We start from the raw sequence: 18,801 nt of genomic DNA, 5'->3' as shown, positions 1-18,801 counted from the left end.
ACGGACCCACCTTTGTAGCTGTGTTTGCAAAAGCAAGTTAGTTGTTTTAAACCTATGAGACTTTTAAAGAAGCGGTTTTTCTTCATCAGTTGTCTGCTTCCTGTACTGCACTGAGCTGCGAATAAAAAGCTGTTCACAAAGTAGCTTTTGAGTGCTGTATAATCAGTTAAAATATGATGGCTTGATTCAGCTACTAATGGTGTGTGTCTGCTCCGTAATGACCTCGCTTGTTTGGAATTTATAAGTTTGTCTGACTCGTTACAGATCTGGTCATCTGAAGGAGATAAGAACGTTCTTAGAGCACAATTTAACCATGCAATGCAAATCAAGCCTAGTGTCTCTGTTAATATGCACCAACATACACATTTTTTTTTTTTTTTCCAAAGGCAGTCTGTGGTTTCACAGATGCATTAGAAGTATCCATCACCAGATAGCCATCAAGACACCAAGAACAATGGGACTACTAAAGTAAGAAGACGGGCCATCAGTATAGTGATGTTTCCAGGCTTTTTTTGCTTTACAGCAAAGGTCTGAGGGTACTCAAACCAGCTGCAGGGATTTCTTTTTTAATTACAAAATAGCTCAAATTCTTCAGGGTAAACTTTGTTCTAAGACTAACCTATTAGCTGGAAAATTAGGAAGACTTGAAAAATGGGAACGTCCAAGAGCCAGTCCACCTTTTAAAGTTTTAAATCTTGAGCGCCACATAACGCAGCTAGGAGCAAAGCCTTGCAACCAGAAGCTAAAGACTGGGACCGCAGTGGGAGGTGGAGCTGAGCAGGGGGAAGTATCTAGGTCACCACGAAGATGAATCAACCGCAGCTTGGGTGATGTTACAGCTTTGTATACGAGCATGTGTTATGGTTTGTGTAATGGATCATGTGACATGTGTGGCTCTTGTAAAAGTTTTACTGCTCAGGTATTTCAAGGAAAAGGTTAAAGGTTGTAAGATTGATGGATTAATCTCATTAACGGTGTGTCATAGAAAGAAAAGGGAGCTTACACCAAGTTGCTGAGTGATGCCAAGCTTAGTTGCTGTTGCTGCTGTTGCTGTTGCTGTTGTTGCTGCTGAGAGACTGTTGGTTGCTGTTGCTGTTGCCAAGCAGCCATGTTGCCAGGCACCAGCCCCGGTGGCGTGAACGTCTGGAGCGCTGTGAGATCTGCGCTCGTCAGCTGGTACTCTGAGATTAAGGGATGGAGGGGGAGACGCAGAGGGAGAAAGGCAGAGAGAGGAGACAGAGAGGAGGGGTGAGGGGGATTGTTTTACATCATACAACTTTCGGGTGCATCAATATTAATCAGCGCTAATCCATATTAATGGAGACCTTTGAAGTAGAATCACTCCAGAAGCTCTCACACAATGAACAAAGTGAATATTCATAGTGGTTTGTGGCATCACACTACAAGACTTCCAAGTTTTGCTGCCTTCCACAACTCACCAGTGTTGTAGGCCGTCTGCATGCCGGAGAAGGGCGCTAGGAGACTGGGTGTTGCCACGGAGACCACTGGTGTGGTGAGTGGCTGTGCCACCTGGGAGCCGCCTAGCCGTTGAGCATTCTGGGAACACAGAGAGATGGACAGAGGAAGCTGAACACTGGGGCATGTGAAGGAGAAGAAGTGGTTCTAAAACCAAAGTCTGCATTGAGCTACTGACAAAAAGTCGATTTTCATACGCAACATTTCCTCTTGGTATAAACATCTGTAAGTCTCTCTCTGCACAGTGTAGTTAATCCATGCTAAAACACTGGCACTGTTAAATTCATAACTGAATGCTTCTGATGTTTTCATGCTGAGGAATCTCTGATAAGACACGCAATATTTGAAAGAGAGGGTTTGGTTATAAATCTCAGATGGATGTTTTAGCCAGAATGGTTTCATAGATCCAGTGTTGCGGCTCCATGTCGTGAGAAAACCTGGTCTGGATCCACAACAAATCATCTCTTTTTCTCCTTATATGGACTGAGTGTAGAGGTTCACGGCACATGACTTCATCCATTTTCAACAGCAATAATGATAATGGTTAGCATGTGCTTTTCACTGTACAGCAGAGTGGATGCAGAGACTCTGTAATGTAACCAAGGTCAGCTACTACTTAAATAATTTTACTAAAACCACAGCTTGCTCTACTTCTATTTCAAATAAAAACAGACACATTATCTCTGGTATTCTACTCTATGCTTTACAAAGTACAAGTGCAGCAACTCTAATTAACTTCCAGCTCTGAGTTTTACTGACACTTTAGAGGTTTTATTAAGAGACAGAAGCAAAGAAAACCTAATAACTAAAATCTAATATAATAAACATTTAGTTGATTTCACTTTGCCTGTGCAGGGCATCGGAAGATTCATTATTCATCATGCCACAGCCAGAAGCATATCCGCTTCCAGCAAGAAAATCCAAGCACCTCAGTTCTCTCTGAGGTGTTTTAACTTTTCTGTGACACTTTAACATCGGCGTGCAAGATGAGAAATGTCTCGCATCTCAAGGTGGCGTTGGCACGGCAATGCTGTCGCCAGGGCCGGGTGCTTGTGTTATGTAGCATCACGGTGGAAGGTGTTATGAGAGGCATTGCTGTGCCGGAGAATCATGCTGACAGGAACGCATGCATCGACAAGGCTGACAGAAGAGAGACGAGAGGGGCTGAATGTGTGTAGGGACGTGTTTTTATTTAGTGTGTGCATGTGTGTGTACAGAGAGGAATGCAAGGCATGAATAAACAATGTGAGGTGTGCGTTTGCTCTGAGGGGTGGGTATTGGTATATTTATGCAAAGAAACACCCGTGAACCTGTCAACATGCGTGTGTGTGTGTGTACGTGGACTGAAGAGGTCAGCGTATCTGAGTCTAACACGTCCATCTGTGTTCCAGGTTGGAGACTTTGTGAGCTTTCCTCACTCTGATCCTCAGAGCATCGACACTCAGATGAAACCAAACATGCACATGCTGAGCAGCTTTCACACACAGCAGAGAGTCAGGTGGTTGCTCCGGTTCCCTTGATGTTTTCTCTCTACAGTCTATTTGTGCTTCACAAATGTCACTTTAGGCTAGGCTCAACTGTCCCTTAAATATACACATTTTAAAATTCAATTTGCTTTCAGGTTTTGCTTCGCAATAATACTCCATCAATAACAAAAACTGGAAGGCGTGAAAACGCAACTGCCAAAAGATCAAGATTGTTTTCAATATATTTTAATTTAAAGGATAAAAAGCACAGTCTTAGTAAAAGAAAATACCTGGTCTCAAATGTTTTGGTAAGATTTTACAAAGGATACTGAGATTTAACCCTTTAAAGAATGAACCACGAAAAAAAAACTGTCAGAAAATTGTAATTTTTTAGATAAAGAGTGATTATTGAACCTTCAGACAAATAAAAAAAAATCTAAATAATAAATAAATATATTAAAATGCATTATTTATTTACATTTTTATTACAGTTGCTATATCTGGCATTTTCCCCAAACAATTTATTGCTTAATTTATTGCTTTTTTTCTGTACTATATATATAAACTTTTTAAAAAAAATTATCTATCAAACACAAGTTCTAAGTTCTTGTTTTTAGGTTATGTTTCCCAGACTCTTAAGACCTTTGGTAAATACATATTAATTTGCAGTCTTGCAGAGAGTTGTTTAAGGAGACGGATAACCTGTCATGTTTTTATGCAGCTTATTTAAGCTAAGAAACATAAAAAACCCTCCTGTTAAAAGATGATTTACACTTTTATGGTTTGTGCACAGGTTAAACATACAAGATAAATTCTATAACACAGCTTTAGGGACGTTTATCACTACTGTGCAGCTAAGCTTAGCTGATACCACCTGTTTCCAGTCTTAATGCCAACCTAAATGGAAGCTTCATATCACATCTTAGAAAGCAATATAGAGCTTATCATTAAGCAGCTTTTGGATGTAACTTTATATTTACATAGCATTACATAGAAATGTTATCCATCTTTTCATCTGACTCTGTGAAAGAAACCACCTAAGCCCTAAACGACCCCTTTTTTTGTTTTGTTTTGTCTTGTTTTGTTCCCACAGGTCAAACTCTGCTTCATGATAAGCTGGTAGTTAATAAAGTCTAAAAGACGTTTAAAATAATTAAACAGTGCCCTTTAAAACTTTATGGTCTGCATAATTGAGAGCGCATCTCATGAAAAGCTTTTCAGTCTATCGTACTATAGCCATCAATATGCATTTAGTTCTGTGTTTAAGAAAATGATGTCTGTCAAATAAATGGAATATTAAAGTCCTTTCAGTCCTTGGGCCTAATGAATTAAGCATGCAAGGTATGTGGTTATGCAGGACCTGCCTATCTTATGTATTGTGTATTGTTCTGAGACTTTCTCTGACAAACTTGAAGTTCAAGTCAAGTCTTGCAGGATTGAAACATCACGAGTTCAAGTCTTTTCATGACTTTATTCAAGCCATAAACTCTGCTGGGATTTACAAATCTTGCGGTGAAGCTTGTAGTGAAGCACAACCCTTACAGTCAAACTCATCCAGGAACAGAAGCAAACAGATGATTTCTCCACCGCCTGTGTGTCGCTCTGATGCTCCAGTGGCTTTACGCCTACTCTTCTCATAACACCAGTGCCACTGATTCAACCCTGAAGTGATGCGTTTGCTGACCGTGTCACACTCATGCTCGGTGAGATCACACACCACATCCATGAGCCTAAAACTCTAAAAGTCTATTCACCTCACTCACCAACTCCAGCTCTTCCTCAGTCTGCACGGCCGGTGGAAGAGGGGAGAGTAAAAAACAAAGGGCTGTTAAGTTTCTATAAAATCTAACTGGTGTAGAGATATTTACATGTTATGGTTACTTTGAGAATAATTATAGAGATGCATATTATGGTAATACGATACTGAAAAAAGGGCCTTTAAAAAATTTCCCCCTAACAATGAAGTCAAAACACAGGAAACTGATGGATTGAAGGAGAAAGATTGGATCCAGAAGTCAGCTGTGGATCTGTCTGTACGATCTGTCTGCCTTGTTAGAGTGTACACCATGTATGGATGGACATTGTTGCTTTCTTGTGTTTATAGATTTCTGGCTGTACTAATAGAAATTATGTAATAGTGAGAAAGTTAGAGCCATATTTAGAGAAGGAGTGCAAACATTATTATATTTTAAATTACATAAATTATTTCACTTTCTGGCCATAAAAAGGCACAGTGGCTACAGCAAAAGGAATCAGTGAACATGTCACACATGTGACATGTGAGAACCACGTAAAACATTTTTATTTTCCATCTTCTAAGCCTCTCACTTTTTCCAGACTACAGCTGAGTCCGTCACCTGCAGAATCTTCTTATAGACTGTTTTCTTCAGCCTGATGAATGTGGACAGGTTGTTCACGTCGCTGGAATAATTAATAACCAGAGTTTTCATATAAAGTAACTCCTCATCTTTATAGTTATATTTAGAACAAAGGAATCTAAGGGTAAAGTGAAGTGTTTTAAACACTTCTAAGTCCTGCTGTCAGAACTCAGAAATGTTCAGTTGGGTTGTGTCAGCTGTCGTTTTTAAGGGACCCCAAACAATTAGTACTTCAGCTGCCAATGAAGAGTCCTCGCAAAGTTGTGCAGTAGCAGAAATAAAGATGAAATGGTTTGGCAGTTTCATTGCATGACTCAAACTGGAAGTGGCTAAAGAGAAGTAGCAGTCATGGAAATATGTTTTCATGATATGACACATACTGCTGGAGGCTGACAGGATGTCCTCCTGGACAGTGACTTGCACAAAGATCTTGACAAAAACCTCCTACTGTAGCATTTATGCCATTTTTGCAATACATTTAAAATCTAGATTCATCAAGTTGCTCATTCAACATTGTGGAGGTTTGGACTATCAATGCAAATTGAATAGGATTGAAAATATGAATGGTTCACCCACGAGGCCCCTATTATATATATTATAGGCTTCATCAAAAGGCACCGTAACAAAAAGAAAGGAAAGATTACTGACACTCATCATTGAGAGACTGGCTGTATTACACTTGAGCGATTAAAACACCTGAAGCCTTCATCGCCTAATTTTGACTAATTCTGAATTGAAGTGCTGCTTCCACTCATGATCTCCTTACCAGCTGCATGAGGCTCTTGCCACTCTGTGAGGTGATGACCCTCAGGTCCGGCTTACGGCTGTTGACCATCTGAGGGCTGGGTGGAGGTGGAGACTTAGCCGGGACTACTTTCCCCAGGCTGTTGCCATTGGATACAGAGAGGAGGCCTGGGGAGGCCCTGGCACTGATGTAGCCATTAGCTGGAGAGAAACAAATAAAGAAAGTGAGGTTCAGTGAAGAGGAAGTGTAGGTGGAGGTTGTGTGTTTGTCTGTTTTGATGCTTTTTATGTTTCTACCTGTGAAGTAGTGACTGTTTGTGCTTGTCTGCCTGGATGTGTATATTCAGCTCTGCATGCGTGCGTGAGAGAGCTCTCATTAGCGAGTTGATCGCTCTGTCGCACCACATGCTCGTCATTGTTCCTGTACCTCAAACAGCTTTTCTTTTTTTTTTTGCAAGATGATTCTCTGCAGCTTCTTCACATCAAAACCATGTCACGATCTCTCCAGATCTATGTTATTTCTTTATTTCCATGTTCACACTCACTCTCTACACATTTCCTCTTTTACTTTTACGTGTCTTGGCACTTGGTTAAAAGAAAAACATGCAAATCTTTCTGGACACCTGCCATCTGTGAAACACTGTGAAAAAACCCCCACTTCCTTAGCAACTTAGCTTTCATTGTCACTGAATCATTGATAAATTGGTCTCTATGACGCAGTGAAAAATCCTCCATGCAGTTTAACGATTACACTGTACTTCCAGTACTGTGACTGCATATACTGTACATGTGTAAAGCCATTATATTGTATTTACACACATGTAGTTTATTACTTGTAGCAATACATGTTATTATAAACATCTTTTTTTGAGAAAAACAAAATAAAAATGTTTCTTTTATATAAAGTAAGGTCCATAAGGTTTTGGAAAATAACAGTTTTTGTCATTTTTCTTCTGTACACCACTACAGTGAATATTAACAACCTCTGAAAATCAGATGAGGGGACAAGGCAATGTATAAAAATGCCCTTAATGTCCTTACAATTCATGCAGTAGCTTTTTAAAAAACACATTTTTTTGAATCTCATTCAGCAAAATTGGAAAAATTGAACCTTAGCCAAATATTTACAGATCTAACTATATGTAAATTGATCTAAGGGACTTTATATATATTCTCTAAATTCATCTCTTAAGGTTTTCCTTCAAAATCATTTATTAAAATGAACAGATGTCAATTTGCCAAAAAATGAAGAATTATCCAACACACAAGAGGTTCACATTAAGAAATTAAACCTGTTTTGATCTCACATGGAAGTCTGGTAATGTTTGTTTTTGTGTTTTAGTTCATGAGAAATGTATGAAAAGATATTTTTTAAGGCCATCTAGTCCAGAAGAAAAGCTAACTGATCAGTTTTTAATAATTTCAACAGTGGAGCTTTACGAGGTCTTGAATATGCGGAATACATTTAATTACGTTTAAGGTAAAATTAACTGGTTTTAGTCTTTTCATTGGGCTTGTTGACACTATTCAAAGATAAAATAACTTCTGGTTTGCAGTGTAAAAGTTCTCTCCCCCTTGTTCTTTTGATCTTTAACGTCGATCAGGGCATTCCAGTAACATGTCTGGCCACATTACAGCATGCTACACCTGTTGAACGCACCCTCCTTTGAAATGGCACAACTGCCACATTCCAAACCTTAACACAGCCACACAACAGTTACTCTAAGAAACAACAAAGCCTGATTCGTGACGTGCTTCTGTCACAGAAAAACACTGCACGACACAATGCTGCTTCCTCTCCCATATTTACGTTCTTTTATATTAGTAGGTTGTGTACTTATGGGTGTTGTTGGGTTTTTTAGGTTCTGTGTTTACCTTTGTTGCCTATTCATTTTCAATCAAGTTTAAAAAATTAAAAAGAAGGATGGATTGGGCGGTGATGTGGAAAGGGGGGATATCTGCTTGTCATAACAACAAGACTCCAGCAGACAGCAGCCTGTTCGAGGCTAAAAGACAAGTAGGCTCAAACAGAGATTCAGTCACAGGGTTTATAAAAAGGGGGACAGCAGGGACTTTCCCAGCCCTAACACACCCACCCACACACACACACCCACACACACAGTATTCCCCTTGGACAGACAAGGGCTATGTGTGATAGCAGATAGCAGTTCTCCATGACGCTGCCTCCAGACAACAGTGGCATGTGACTCTGCTTCATCTCAGTCTCACACACACATCCCATAAACGAAACCTCACAACAACAACTAGAAGCGAACCCTACCTCTGTTATCAGCTCAGCGGGAGGGAGACCGGGCAGAGAGGGAGGAAAGAGGAAAAACACAGTAGGAGCAAAGGAAGGAGTAATAGAAGGATAAATGGTGGAAAAGGGAAGGAGGCTTGAGAAGTTAAGGCAAAGCTTCTTAATGTGAAGCACCTTTAGACATCATGTGAGACAAAGTGCTTTATAAAAAAAGCAAAAGAAAGATATAAAGATGAAAAATAGACTCGGACAAATAGATTTTAAAAAGAGTAAAATATGATTAAATATAACCTAAATAGGATTAGATGAACATTATGAAAGAAAATAAAGTTACAATGCAGCTATAGTGCAGTACAAGACCAAATTTTCCCAAATTAAATTTAATCAGAGGCAGAGGCAAATAGAAAAATCCTCAGACTTGATTGAGCTGCTGTAGACTCGAACTTATCTGAGACTTTGTTGCAAATATATGAAGGAAAAAAACTGAATGCTGAGTCTTCATGTTTAGTTTTGACTCTGGGGATATTAAGCAGACCTGTTCTTGTCCTAGAAGATTTGAGAGGTCTGGATAGTTCCTGACAGAGCAGTATCAGATTTGTTCTTTGAGCCTAATACATGATATAGACAAAGAAAGAAAGCTGGAAACAAAAAGAGATAAAGCAGAGCTTAAATAATTGTACTGTATAGTATTACTGTATACTTTATGTTATTTCCTCCAAGTAGTAAAACAAAACACACCTTCAATAAACCCTCAAACAAAGGAAAATTATCATTTTTAAAAAGGAAAAATAGACTTTAAACTGAATTTCAAGTAGGAAGAAGGAAGGCAAGGAATGATAGAAAAAAAAAAGAGAATGAAGAAATTACTCAGAACTGTGGGAGGCAAAAGAGAAAGGTGAGAAGGAGGACCCAGTATGGTAAGGAACTAAGGAGACAGGGAACAACCGAAGAGGAAGGTGTATGGAAAAAATCATTAGGAGACAGGACAGAGAAGGCACTGGAAGGATATGTGAATGCTGGGAGGAAAAAAAGATGTTGCAGGATGCAGCAAGGTAGAGACAGATGGAATGAGACAAGCCAGGAAGATAACAGTAGAGCATGTCAGAAGAAGGTACTGTAAGTCAAGAGAGAAGAATGAAATGACAAGCAATACGAGATGATAAAAGAAGAAAAGGATGGTGGAAGAAGTAGGATGGGAAGCAAGGAAGGAGACAGACTATGACCAAGAAAAGAGGACAAAGGAAGCTAGCAAGGAAGAAAGAAAGTGGGCTTGAAAAAAGTCATTTGGAAAGAAAAGACAAAACAGGTTAAGGATGTTTTATGATACTGCAAGCAACAGGGACAGAAGAAGGGGGGAAGAAAAAGGAAAGAAAAGATGTCAGCAGGTACTGAGGTAATGAGACAAGAGGCAGAGGGCATAAAGTGACCACATATTAGATATGACTGAAACAGAAAGGGAATACAGAAGGAGTGGCAAGAAAGCTACTTAGGAAAAAGGAATGAAGCACATAGGGATAAAAGGGTATCTGGTTACAGAGGCAGGGGGTGGAAATAAGTAGCAACAGAGGAGGAGAAGATAATAAGGGAGAAGTAGAGATGAACAGAAAGGCTAGGAAAGGAAAAAGGCATTTAGGAAATGAGGGACAGAAGGTAGGGAGGTGATGTGAAAGGAAAAAGAAGTGGAGTTTGTTTTTCAGCAGCATCTGACCAGTGAGAACACCTGTGTCCTGCTGACGCACAGTGAACCCTCACTGCATCAGGTGACTCTGGGAAATTCTGCGATCCTCCATGTGTTTCATGTTGCACAATGTGCACTGAGCACTTGTGCATGTCTCTGATGGAAATCTGTTGTTGTTCACATTGTGTTCATGGCCCTGCGTAAACGGAGAGGGTGGTGGCGTTGTGGCAATCCAGAGTCAGGAGTTACAAACAATGTGAATACGAGTGTGAGCCTCTGCTCGAGTTTATGACGTGTTTTTCACTCGCCCTCAAGCCAACTCCAAATCCCCTTACAGAAAATAAAGATGGAGTGCTGAGATGCTTGTGTAGCCCTGTATGTGCATGTATATCTGCTTACACTAGACTAGACAAGTGGTGGTTTTGGCTGGAATTTGGAGATGCAGATTACTGACGCATTTTTGTGTTTACTGAACTTTTACAAGACCCCAGACACATTCTTGTTTGGACACTAAGGGATGAAAAACGGTAAATTGTGGAAAAATATGTAACTGCAAGGAATAAAACACAAAGACAGTATAAAACATGGACAGAGTCACCCATTTCCTTGAAACTCTGCATTCTGAAACATCAACATTAGCTTTTTGAATGCTGCCATGCTTTCTTTTTGCATTTTGTTTTTCATTTTAAAAGCCAGCAATTACCTATGCAACCTATGCAAGCAGCAGTGACTGCTGCTCGTCAAACACATTTCATTGCAATGCTGACCCTGTGCTAACTTGCATATGACAAATAAAACTGAAACTGAAAACTGAATTCTTTTTTTTTTAATTACTGGAAAAACAAAATTGAGAAAATAACTTGAAATTTTGAGTTAGGCATCTTAAAAATTTGAGTTAGCGCTGCCAATCAGGAAGCTCCTCTCCTGTCCCCTGGATGCAGAAGGCATCGGCTATCCAACAGGTCCACATGAACAGACTGATTCGATATCTTTTTATGCAGTTATCATTCACTTAAAAGCATTCAAAGCTGAAGAAGCTGGCACCAATTTGTTGACGTTTGCTATGCACTGGTAGCTCACTGCCTGATTTTGATTGTGTGTGTCTGCACTATTTGCTTCCGTATAACAAGGAAATTACTTCCTTCACTGAGATTCCTGATTTTTAAGGTTTTTAACTTAAAATTTGGAGATACCTTAGTCTAATTTTTCAATTATTTTCTCGGAATTTGGAATTAGGCATTTCCAAATTTTGAGTTACTAATTCAAAACTTTCCACTATAGATATAAATATATATTTTTAGTAGTGCTGTCAGCGTTGATCTCGTTAAAATGACGTTAACGCCAAAACTGCATTAATGCAGCAAATCTGCGTTAACGAGTTACTGCGGATCGCCCCGTGCGTGAGGCTGCACGGCATCAACGCGTTACAGCAGTCAGCTCTTTAACAGGTTGACGCCGTCCAGCCCCAGGCATGGGGCGATCCGCGGGGCGAGCACTAATTTTTAGTGGTGGAAACAAGCTTCCATATTTACCTTATGTGATTAAACAATCAGTAAAACCAGATTAGAGGAGCAGATTCTGACTGGGAAGCCTATGAATCAACATGGCTACGCCATAACTCATTAATTCAAGTGGACGAGTTACAAAAAACCCCACCACAATCAGAGCTGTTATAAAGGGGAAAACAACACAGAGACTGAAAAAGTATTTTTGCATCTGCTATAGACATGCTTTCAATTGTTGTAAAGTTTGGCAATTTAACACAGCAGTCTATAGCAGACTTTCTTTTGGAGTTAGCCGCAAGCGCTCAAAAGAGAAATGTCAGTTTTTGCCACTTCCTCTTGCCTTCACTTTTCCGCTCTGGAGGTTTGCCCTGACCTTCAAAATGTACTTTTTAAAAAACTGAAATCTACAATACAAATAAATTAGACTTATTTTCTGACATAACCAGCAACGCAAAACATCTTAGCTATTACACATAACTGTGAAAATCTACCGAATAAGTAAAGGATGTATAATCCCATATTCCTAGTTGTATCTAGTAACAAATATAAATTTGTCTTGATCTGCTGAGGTCTGGAGATTTCTGCCTTGGCCACAGAATGAATTTGAATCGAGGGCACAAATGAAAATGGAAAAATGAAAAAAAAAAAAAAAAAAAAAGATAAAAAACCTACAACCAAGGTAAGGCAAAAAACAAACATACACATTTTTAGAAGAAAAAAAACTGCCCTACTGACAAAAAAATGTGAATTTTGAATAACAGAAAGGAAATTCTTTTGTGTTTATCTCTGGTTTGTGTTTTAATTCCATGCTTGCTTGTTTTCTGCCCTCTCAGTATCCCTTTTACATTCTAATATAATAACAAACAGAAACTAAATAATTTTTATGTTTTCCTAAAAAGAACTACAAGAAAAATGTTAGGCTTAACAGAGAAAAGTTCAAACTTGCAGATTTGTTTTGTTTTTTATTCCAAGCAGTTAAAAATAGCATACGCTTATTGAGTTGTGGACCCCGTGTTTTCGTGCTGAGTCGTGAAGTGACTGTATTTTAATACTTCGTATGTTTATGTTTATTGTTTACACTGAGCATCCAGAAGCTCACATGAATATAAGTCCTATTCTGAGCATGAGTCACAGAACCGCTCTGTGACATCTGTGGCTTTATTTGTGTACGTTGACTGTTCGAATGCACTTTTCCATATACTTTACATGTGTTCTTGTCAGTGTCCGGGTGAACATGTGTGACTACCCTCAGTGTGTGTGTGATGTCTCCTATTACGCGAGGCTGGGCGTGGGAATGTGTGGAATGCTGGGTGACGTCAATGGTGACATTCCCGGAGCACTGACTCCCTGGACAACAGCTGAGAATGACAGATCCAAGAGGAGGGGAGGGGAAGAGGAAAAAAAAAGAGGGGAAGAAGGGAGGAGAGGAGAAGAGAATGGAGCAGAAGAGATAAAAGGAGTAAAGCAGAGAAAAGAAGAAGATGGGAGAAAAATCTGAAGAAGTGAGGAACTTGAAAAGAAGAGTGGGTTGCAGAAAAAAGTAAGAAAGTAAGCAAAAAAAAGACTCCTAGGTACAGAAAGAAGACAGAAAAACTGGGATGAGGAGAACAGCCATAAAGTGAAAGAGGAAACAAAAGACCTGGAAGAAGGGAGGGAAAAAAATAGGTGACACTGTCGGGATGGTAATGGGAGACACAAAAGATGAATAAAAAAAGAAGAAGGAGCAGGCAGAGAGTGATTAATGAGATGAAGGAGTGAGATGGGAGGACGGAGTGGAGCAGCCATCCGGGTGGATCAGGTAACCTTAGATGAGTTCTGGTACAACGAGGTTTCATATTTCGACACACGAAGGAGTCGTGATGTGTTTACAGAAGTCCTCGTGGTCACATTCATCCAAATCGAAACACAGACATCCACCTACCTTCTGAGGGTCAACTCAGCACAGCCACTGACAACTAAACAAAGGCTTATTCTAACAAGAAAAATACAATGTGTGAAGAGTTTAATAAAGTTAACAATGACTCATTTCTGAAATATTGTTAAAAACAGCTCTTTGATCTTTAATAACAAGTCCAATTTACAGCATTATTAGTCAGACATGACTTTAAATGCTTATTTATTGAATGATGACTTGCTTTTAGGAACACTTGGTTAAAAAAAAAAAAAAAAAAAAAGGTCTCCACATTTTCATTAATAGCTTTGAAAAACTAATATCAATATTGAGCCTTGGCTTTCAAGTATTCCTCTCATACGGTGCAGGGAAGTTAATATAAATGCATTGATTCATTTTGGCCCACCTTACCCTGAGACAATGCGTTTATCAAGTGAATATAGACAGGAAAAAAGCCCCACACCTTTCCACCATATCTATTACTATGGGTTTGCTGGCAGTATCTTTCCCAGCTAATGGGATTTAAGGGGAGAGCTCTGGCTAGTGTCAAAGTCACCTCTGAGGAGAGTCCTTTGCCAAGACAGGGGACAGTTGGATCGGGGGGTGGGGAGGTGCTGAAGGTGGTGGTGAGTGGGGTGGGGTGGTAGATTATTCTAGAGAGAAGATGAGGGGGAACAGCTGAGAGAGACAGCATGAAAAGGGGGGAGGGAAGCAGTGCAGCTAGAGGGTTGAATTGCGGGTGAGGGGTGGTGGGTAAGCACAGGAAGTGGTTTAAGTGAGGGGAGTTAAACAGGCTGCTCTTTTCAGCACCAGATGACGTTGGAAAGGTGCGGGGTGGATGCCATTAATCCTATTTTTCAGATTTCCAGAACAAGATTTGACTGGTTGTTCATTTTTTTTTTAAGCTTCCCTTATTACAGACCATTGAATCACTCCTATGATTTTGTTCAGTGATTAAAACAGATCTGGTCTTGTGATCACTGGAGTCTGTTTCCCTTGGTTGGAGAAACAATCAATCAAAGCTTTGTAGGTCAGGATTAATATATAGTACAAATGCTGAGCAGACGTCTGATTCCACTTTTATATTAAGAAGACGACAAGAAATGATCCTAAATGATAAGAGTCTTAGTTTTGCATGGACAGAAAGAGCTTCATTGACAACGACTGTTAAACTGGCTAGTGCTTAAGTTATTACACTCTAGCTCCCAGCTTGTCACATACTGACACTTTGCTTGTGTCAGTATGTCACAAATACCATTTTAAAACAGTGGCTATACTCTAATTGTTGATTTCTAATATTAGAAAGAACAAAAACCAAGAGAAGTGATGCATGGCACAATCATTGTTTTCATATTTTAAAATTTGATCAACTTTAGCTTTGTTTTGGTTTGGTTTGCTTCATTTCCTTGGTTACCGTGATTACTGTCTCACGCCAGTGACAAGATCAACAAAGCATTTTTGCCAGATGCCAAGGGACTCCTACTGAACTTCACTGGACTAACCCGCACAATTTAAAGTGGCATGCAGTTTGGCATATGAAGTCTGTGGGTGTAAGTGCGTCACAAAAGAAACAGTGACTGATGATGTCTACGTTAGATACTAAACAGGAAACAGAGAGCTGACAGAGAGAGCTGGTCAGTATATGTTTTTGTGATGCCCATATACACGCTGCTTCTGTCCAGAAGCAGGATGTAGCGTTAAGTGGCCATAACTGGTGTCACTTAGCATTGCCAATCAATATCCAAGTGGCAGTTTCGCCCATTTTCAGTGACACTTGTGTTATGTTTAGAGGGACATAAATCTCTAAACTCACTTCTCAATGTACCACACTACTCACGATGACCTAAACCAAAATTAGTGAGACTAACTACTGATTGTTTGGGTCAAAATAAAGTAGAAATAAGACCCTTATCACACTCATCAGGTGACATCAGCACAATGTCAGGCTGAATAAATGAAGTGAAACAACACGGCGCTTTAGTGTGATTATCAAAGTTCACACCACCTTTAAAAAGGGGACAGTTAACCCACAGCAAAATAATATCGACCACAAAAAGCGTCACATGCAGTACACAAAAAGTGGCAAAATAGAATTCAATTACAAACTCATTAACAGTATCATAATTTGAGTATTTTAACATGCTATCAGATGTTTTACATTTCTTTTTTTAATACCAAAGTTGCCATTTAAAAGTTAATGACTGTCATAATAATTATAATAATAATAATAATAATAATAATGATAATAATAATAATAAAGACAACATAATCAGTAGTGGATTTCATCTTTTGTATTCAATACTTTGAGTTGCATCACAATTTAAGCTGCCATAGAAATCATGAATCTGAGTAAACCTGAACTTATAGTTTGCTTCAAATACATTTATCAGTACTCGGCTTAATTTTCATAATTCATTAAACTGGCACTAAAAATGAAATTTTGAACTCACTTTTAGCTTCATGTGTCACATTAAAGACGGTAGACCCCAGACTGGCTTTCTAATATTGCCGAAGATTTGAATTTAAAAAACAGCTGAGAAGCTTCACAGAAGTTATTCTGTAATATTGTCAGTTTCTTTTCCTTTTTTTAAAGTCTCTGCTTGCCTTTCTCCCTCACAACCTGAAACCCATTCTGTTCTTTGGACTGTTGACAAGCAGCTTGTACTGTGACCCTCAGCTGTCGCCAGTCAACAGGTGTTTCATGCTTGTGCTTGCATTTGTGAGTGCGTGTGTGTGCATGGCCGTGTTTGAGTTGGCGTGTGAGTTGTGCGCGCCTGCTGCCACAAAATATTCTGCATTGCTCGGTCTCTACGTCAGTTTCAGAAACCATGTCTCTTTAAAGAGTCCAGCCAAAATACAGAAGGCAAAGAGGAGTGTGTGTTTGTGTGTGTGTGCACATCTTGGTACCAAAACTGGGAAGAAAAGTAAAAAAAGAAAAGAAAAGATTTACTTACGAACTGGACTCGGGCATGCTCCATTAGAGTTCCCCAAGTCTCCCCCTAACAGAGCACCTAGGATAATAGGAAAACACACCACGGTCACATAAATAATGCTAAAAATCATCTCATATCAAATAGTTAATTTGAGTAGCACTAATCTAAAATGATGCATGAAAAATGAAATCATTAAATCAAGTGTCATTAAAAAGTCCTACTGCAATCGATGCTCATTTCACTCACTGAAGGACCATAATTTCAACTCTGCATTTCCACTTAATGTTTAAGTGTTAGTTTCATTACTTCTCAATGATACTTATGTGATATTTTGAGGGGAAAAACTCTGAAAGACTAAATGCTCACCTAAAGCTAATTAAAAGTACAATATTATTTAAAAATGAAAGATCTTCATTGGAAGGAAGACAGTCCATGTTGACAGTGTATGTAACTGCCAGTCAAACTCTCTTATTACATATTTAAGATCGTCAAAATAAACAAATGTTATATACAAAGGTATTTCCTCATTCTCCTCATGGGATTACTATGAAGCTACTGGAGTGCTTAGAGACATTATTCTAGTGTTAATGTACTGTAAATGTGTGAATGTTAAAGTGAAGCAATTCTACTTTAATCATAAGTAGTTGAGATCTCTTTCTCAGTGTTATTGATCTGTGCAAACCCAGAGTGATATTAACAAAAATCCTGACTTTGGAAAATAAACATCAAACACATTTTACCCTTGCGGTTTCAGAGATTTATTTTCAGAGATTCACAAGCCGGTTTTCAAAATGCTCTGTGTCCGATAACACCAATGTGCGAACGTCACAGCATCATATGCGCTGCCTCCTGCACGCTCTATCCAAGCAGCTCTCCCGCCTAAATCACACAGAGTATTTCCAGTAGCGCGAAGGTGTCTGAAGCGGACCATTTCCTGCTGTCTGTCACATGTGAGCAAGGACAACTGTGGAAAATACTTTGCTCTGATCCTCCTGAAATGTGCATGTGTGAAAACTGATTTTTTATTTTGTTTTGTTTTAGCTTAGCTCCACCAGCAGCGCATCGAATCAGAGTGAATATCATTAAAGAAGCTGTGTAGCTGCTAAATGTTTAAAAAAGCAGGTTTGTAATAACACATAAACTTGTGAGAGAGTTTTTCAGTATTTCTCCCAAATAACCAAACGCATAAAACGCATAAAATAGTAATTTTACTGTCGTCATAAAATTAAATCTCATGTGCTTTGTCTCTAAGCACAGGAAACAGAGGCATTTTTATACACTGCAACAGCTACATACATTTATCTTCATTCTAGCAAACATTATGCTTGCTTTTTCCTCACATCGCAGGAAGCATTTTTTCTGCACTGACACTTATTTTCCCTCGGTTGGTGCAATTTCAGTTCTTTGGCTCCAATGCTCTTTAGAAATTCAGGGTCATTAGGGGTGACTGAAAAAAATCTGGCTGGACAGACACACGGAAAAACACCAATAAGCAAAGACAATGAACTCAATGCATCCCTGATAATGTGGGATGCATAAAAGGGTACAGCGATGTATTTGCACTGCTGAGGTTATGAGGAGTAAGGGGAGGGGAGGAAAGGGGCGTCCATTACTGCTACGTGAAACCCACTTGCCTCAGAGAACGGCATGTTATGAAAGATGCTGTAATGCATTTGTTGCGAGTTACATCACCTAATTCTGACTTACAATGAGATTACGCTGGTCGGAACAAAGCTTGATAAGTAACCTTGTCTGAGTCGCAAAAATGGGGCACAAATCCTTTTAGTCAGAGGTTGAAGGATTGGTTTGCCACACAGAGGCAGCGGGCGCACGGTGTACCAGCCAACCAGTCAAAGAAATGATGGATGTCTGTCATTATAGGTAGTGTGCACTTATTTCAACAAGCAGAGGAGTTATTTAGACTGATGGAGCATGCAGGCTGCACAACACATCACTGGTCATTTTGCTGCTTGTCGACTCAGAAGATTCTCTATTAAAACGCTGCTGTTACATAAACCGTGCTTCTGCATAGACCGAGGGCACTTTATGAAATGGTCTTTAAGTAACTACATCACTATGACAACCATGAGTTTAAAAGTGGTTCAAATCATTTCAGTTACACGAGACATTTAGAAATCAGTACAATAACATGTTTGTCCACAGACTGACTGCTCGGGACGGGAAAAAAAAGAAGAAAAAGGAAAAAAAAATACAATTATTAAACGTCAAAATGAAACATTTGAAAACCGATGAAAATCAACTGTACGGAAAGTAGGCCAAACATCGACCGAGAACCACCAGTCACAAGTTTACACAGGGATTTGAGCCTCATATACATAACACAGAGTGTTGACAGATGCTGCTAATTAACATTCAATGCAGCGTGACCCATATTTACAACAGTTTGCAGGTCATGTAGTTACTGAAAGTCCTTTTTCAAAATCCTTGAGACCGAGTGATTGTTCAATGA

General features: G+C 39.2%; 1 protein-coding gene across 9 annotated transcripts in view; it reads right to left on the bottom strand.

Moving 5' to 3' along the window:
- Positions 1-18,801, bottom strand: part of mef2d (myocyte enhancer factor 2d) — a 102,619-nt gene that overhangs the window by 12,335 nt on the left and 71,483 nt on the right. For 6 of the 9 annotated variants that reach the window (XM_025911272.1, XM_005472773.4, XM_005472775.4 and 3 more), the window contains exons 6-10: positions 16,353-16,409; positions 6,087-6,265; positions 4,697-4,726; positions 1,440-1,557; positions 1,004-1,181 (exon numbers count right to left, since the gene is read on the bottom strand). In XM_025911272.1, coding sequence (XP_025767057.1) covers positions 1,004-1,181; positions 1,440-1,557; positions 4,697-4,726; positions 6,087-6,265; positions 16,353-16,409 — 562 coding nt within the window. The remainder of the gene's footprint in view (positions 1-1,003; positions 1,182-1,439; positions 1,558-4,696; positions 4,727-6,086; positions 6,266-16,352; positions 16,410-18,801) is intronic. The other 3 variants (XM_025911277.1, XM_003456416.5, XM_025911275.1) reach the window with 2 other exon arrangements.

This window comes from Oreochromis niloticus, linkage group LG11 (genome assembly GCF_001858045.2).
Source record: "Oreochromis niloticus isolate F11D_XX linkage group LG11, O_niloticus_UMD_NMBU, whole genome shotgun sequence".
Lineage (NCBI taxonomy): Eukaryota > Metazoa > Chordata > Actinopteri > Cichliformes > Cichlidae > Oreochromis > Oreochromis niloticus.
This window is presented reverse-complemented; position numbering and strand designations above follow the sequence as displayed.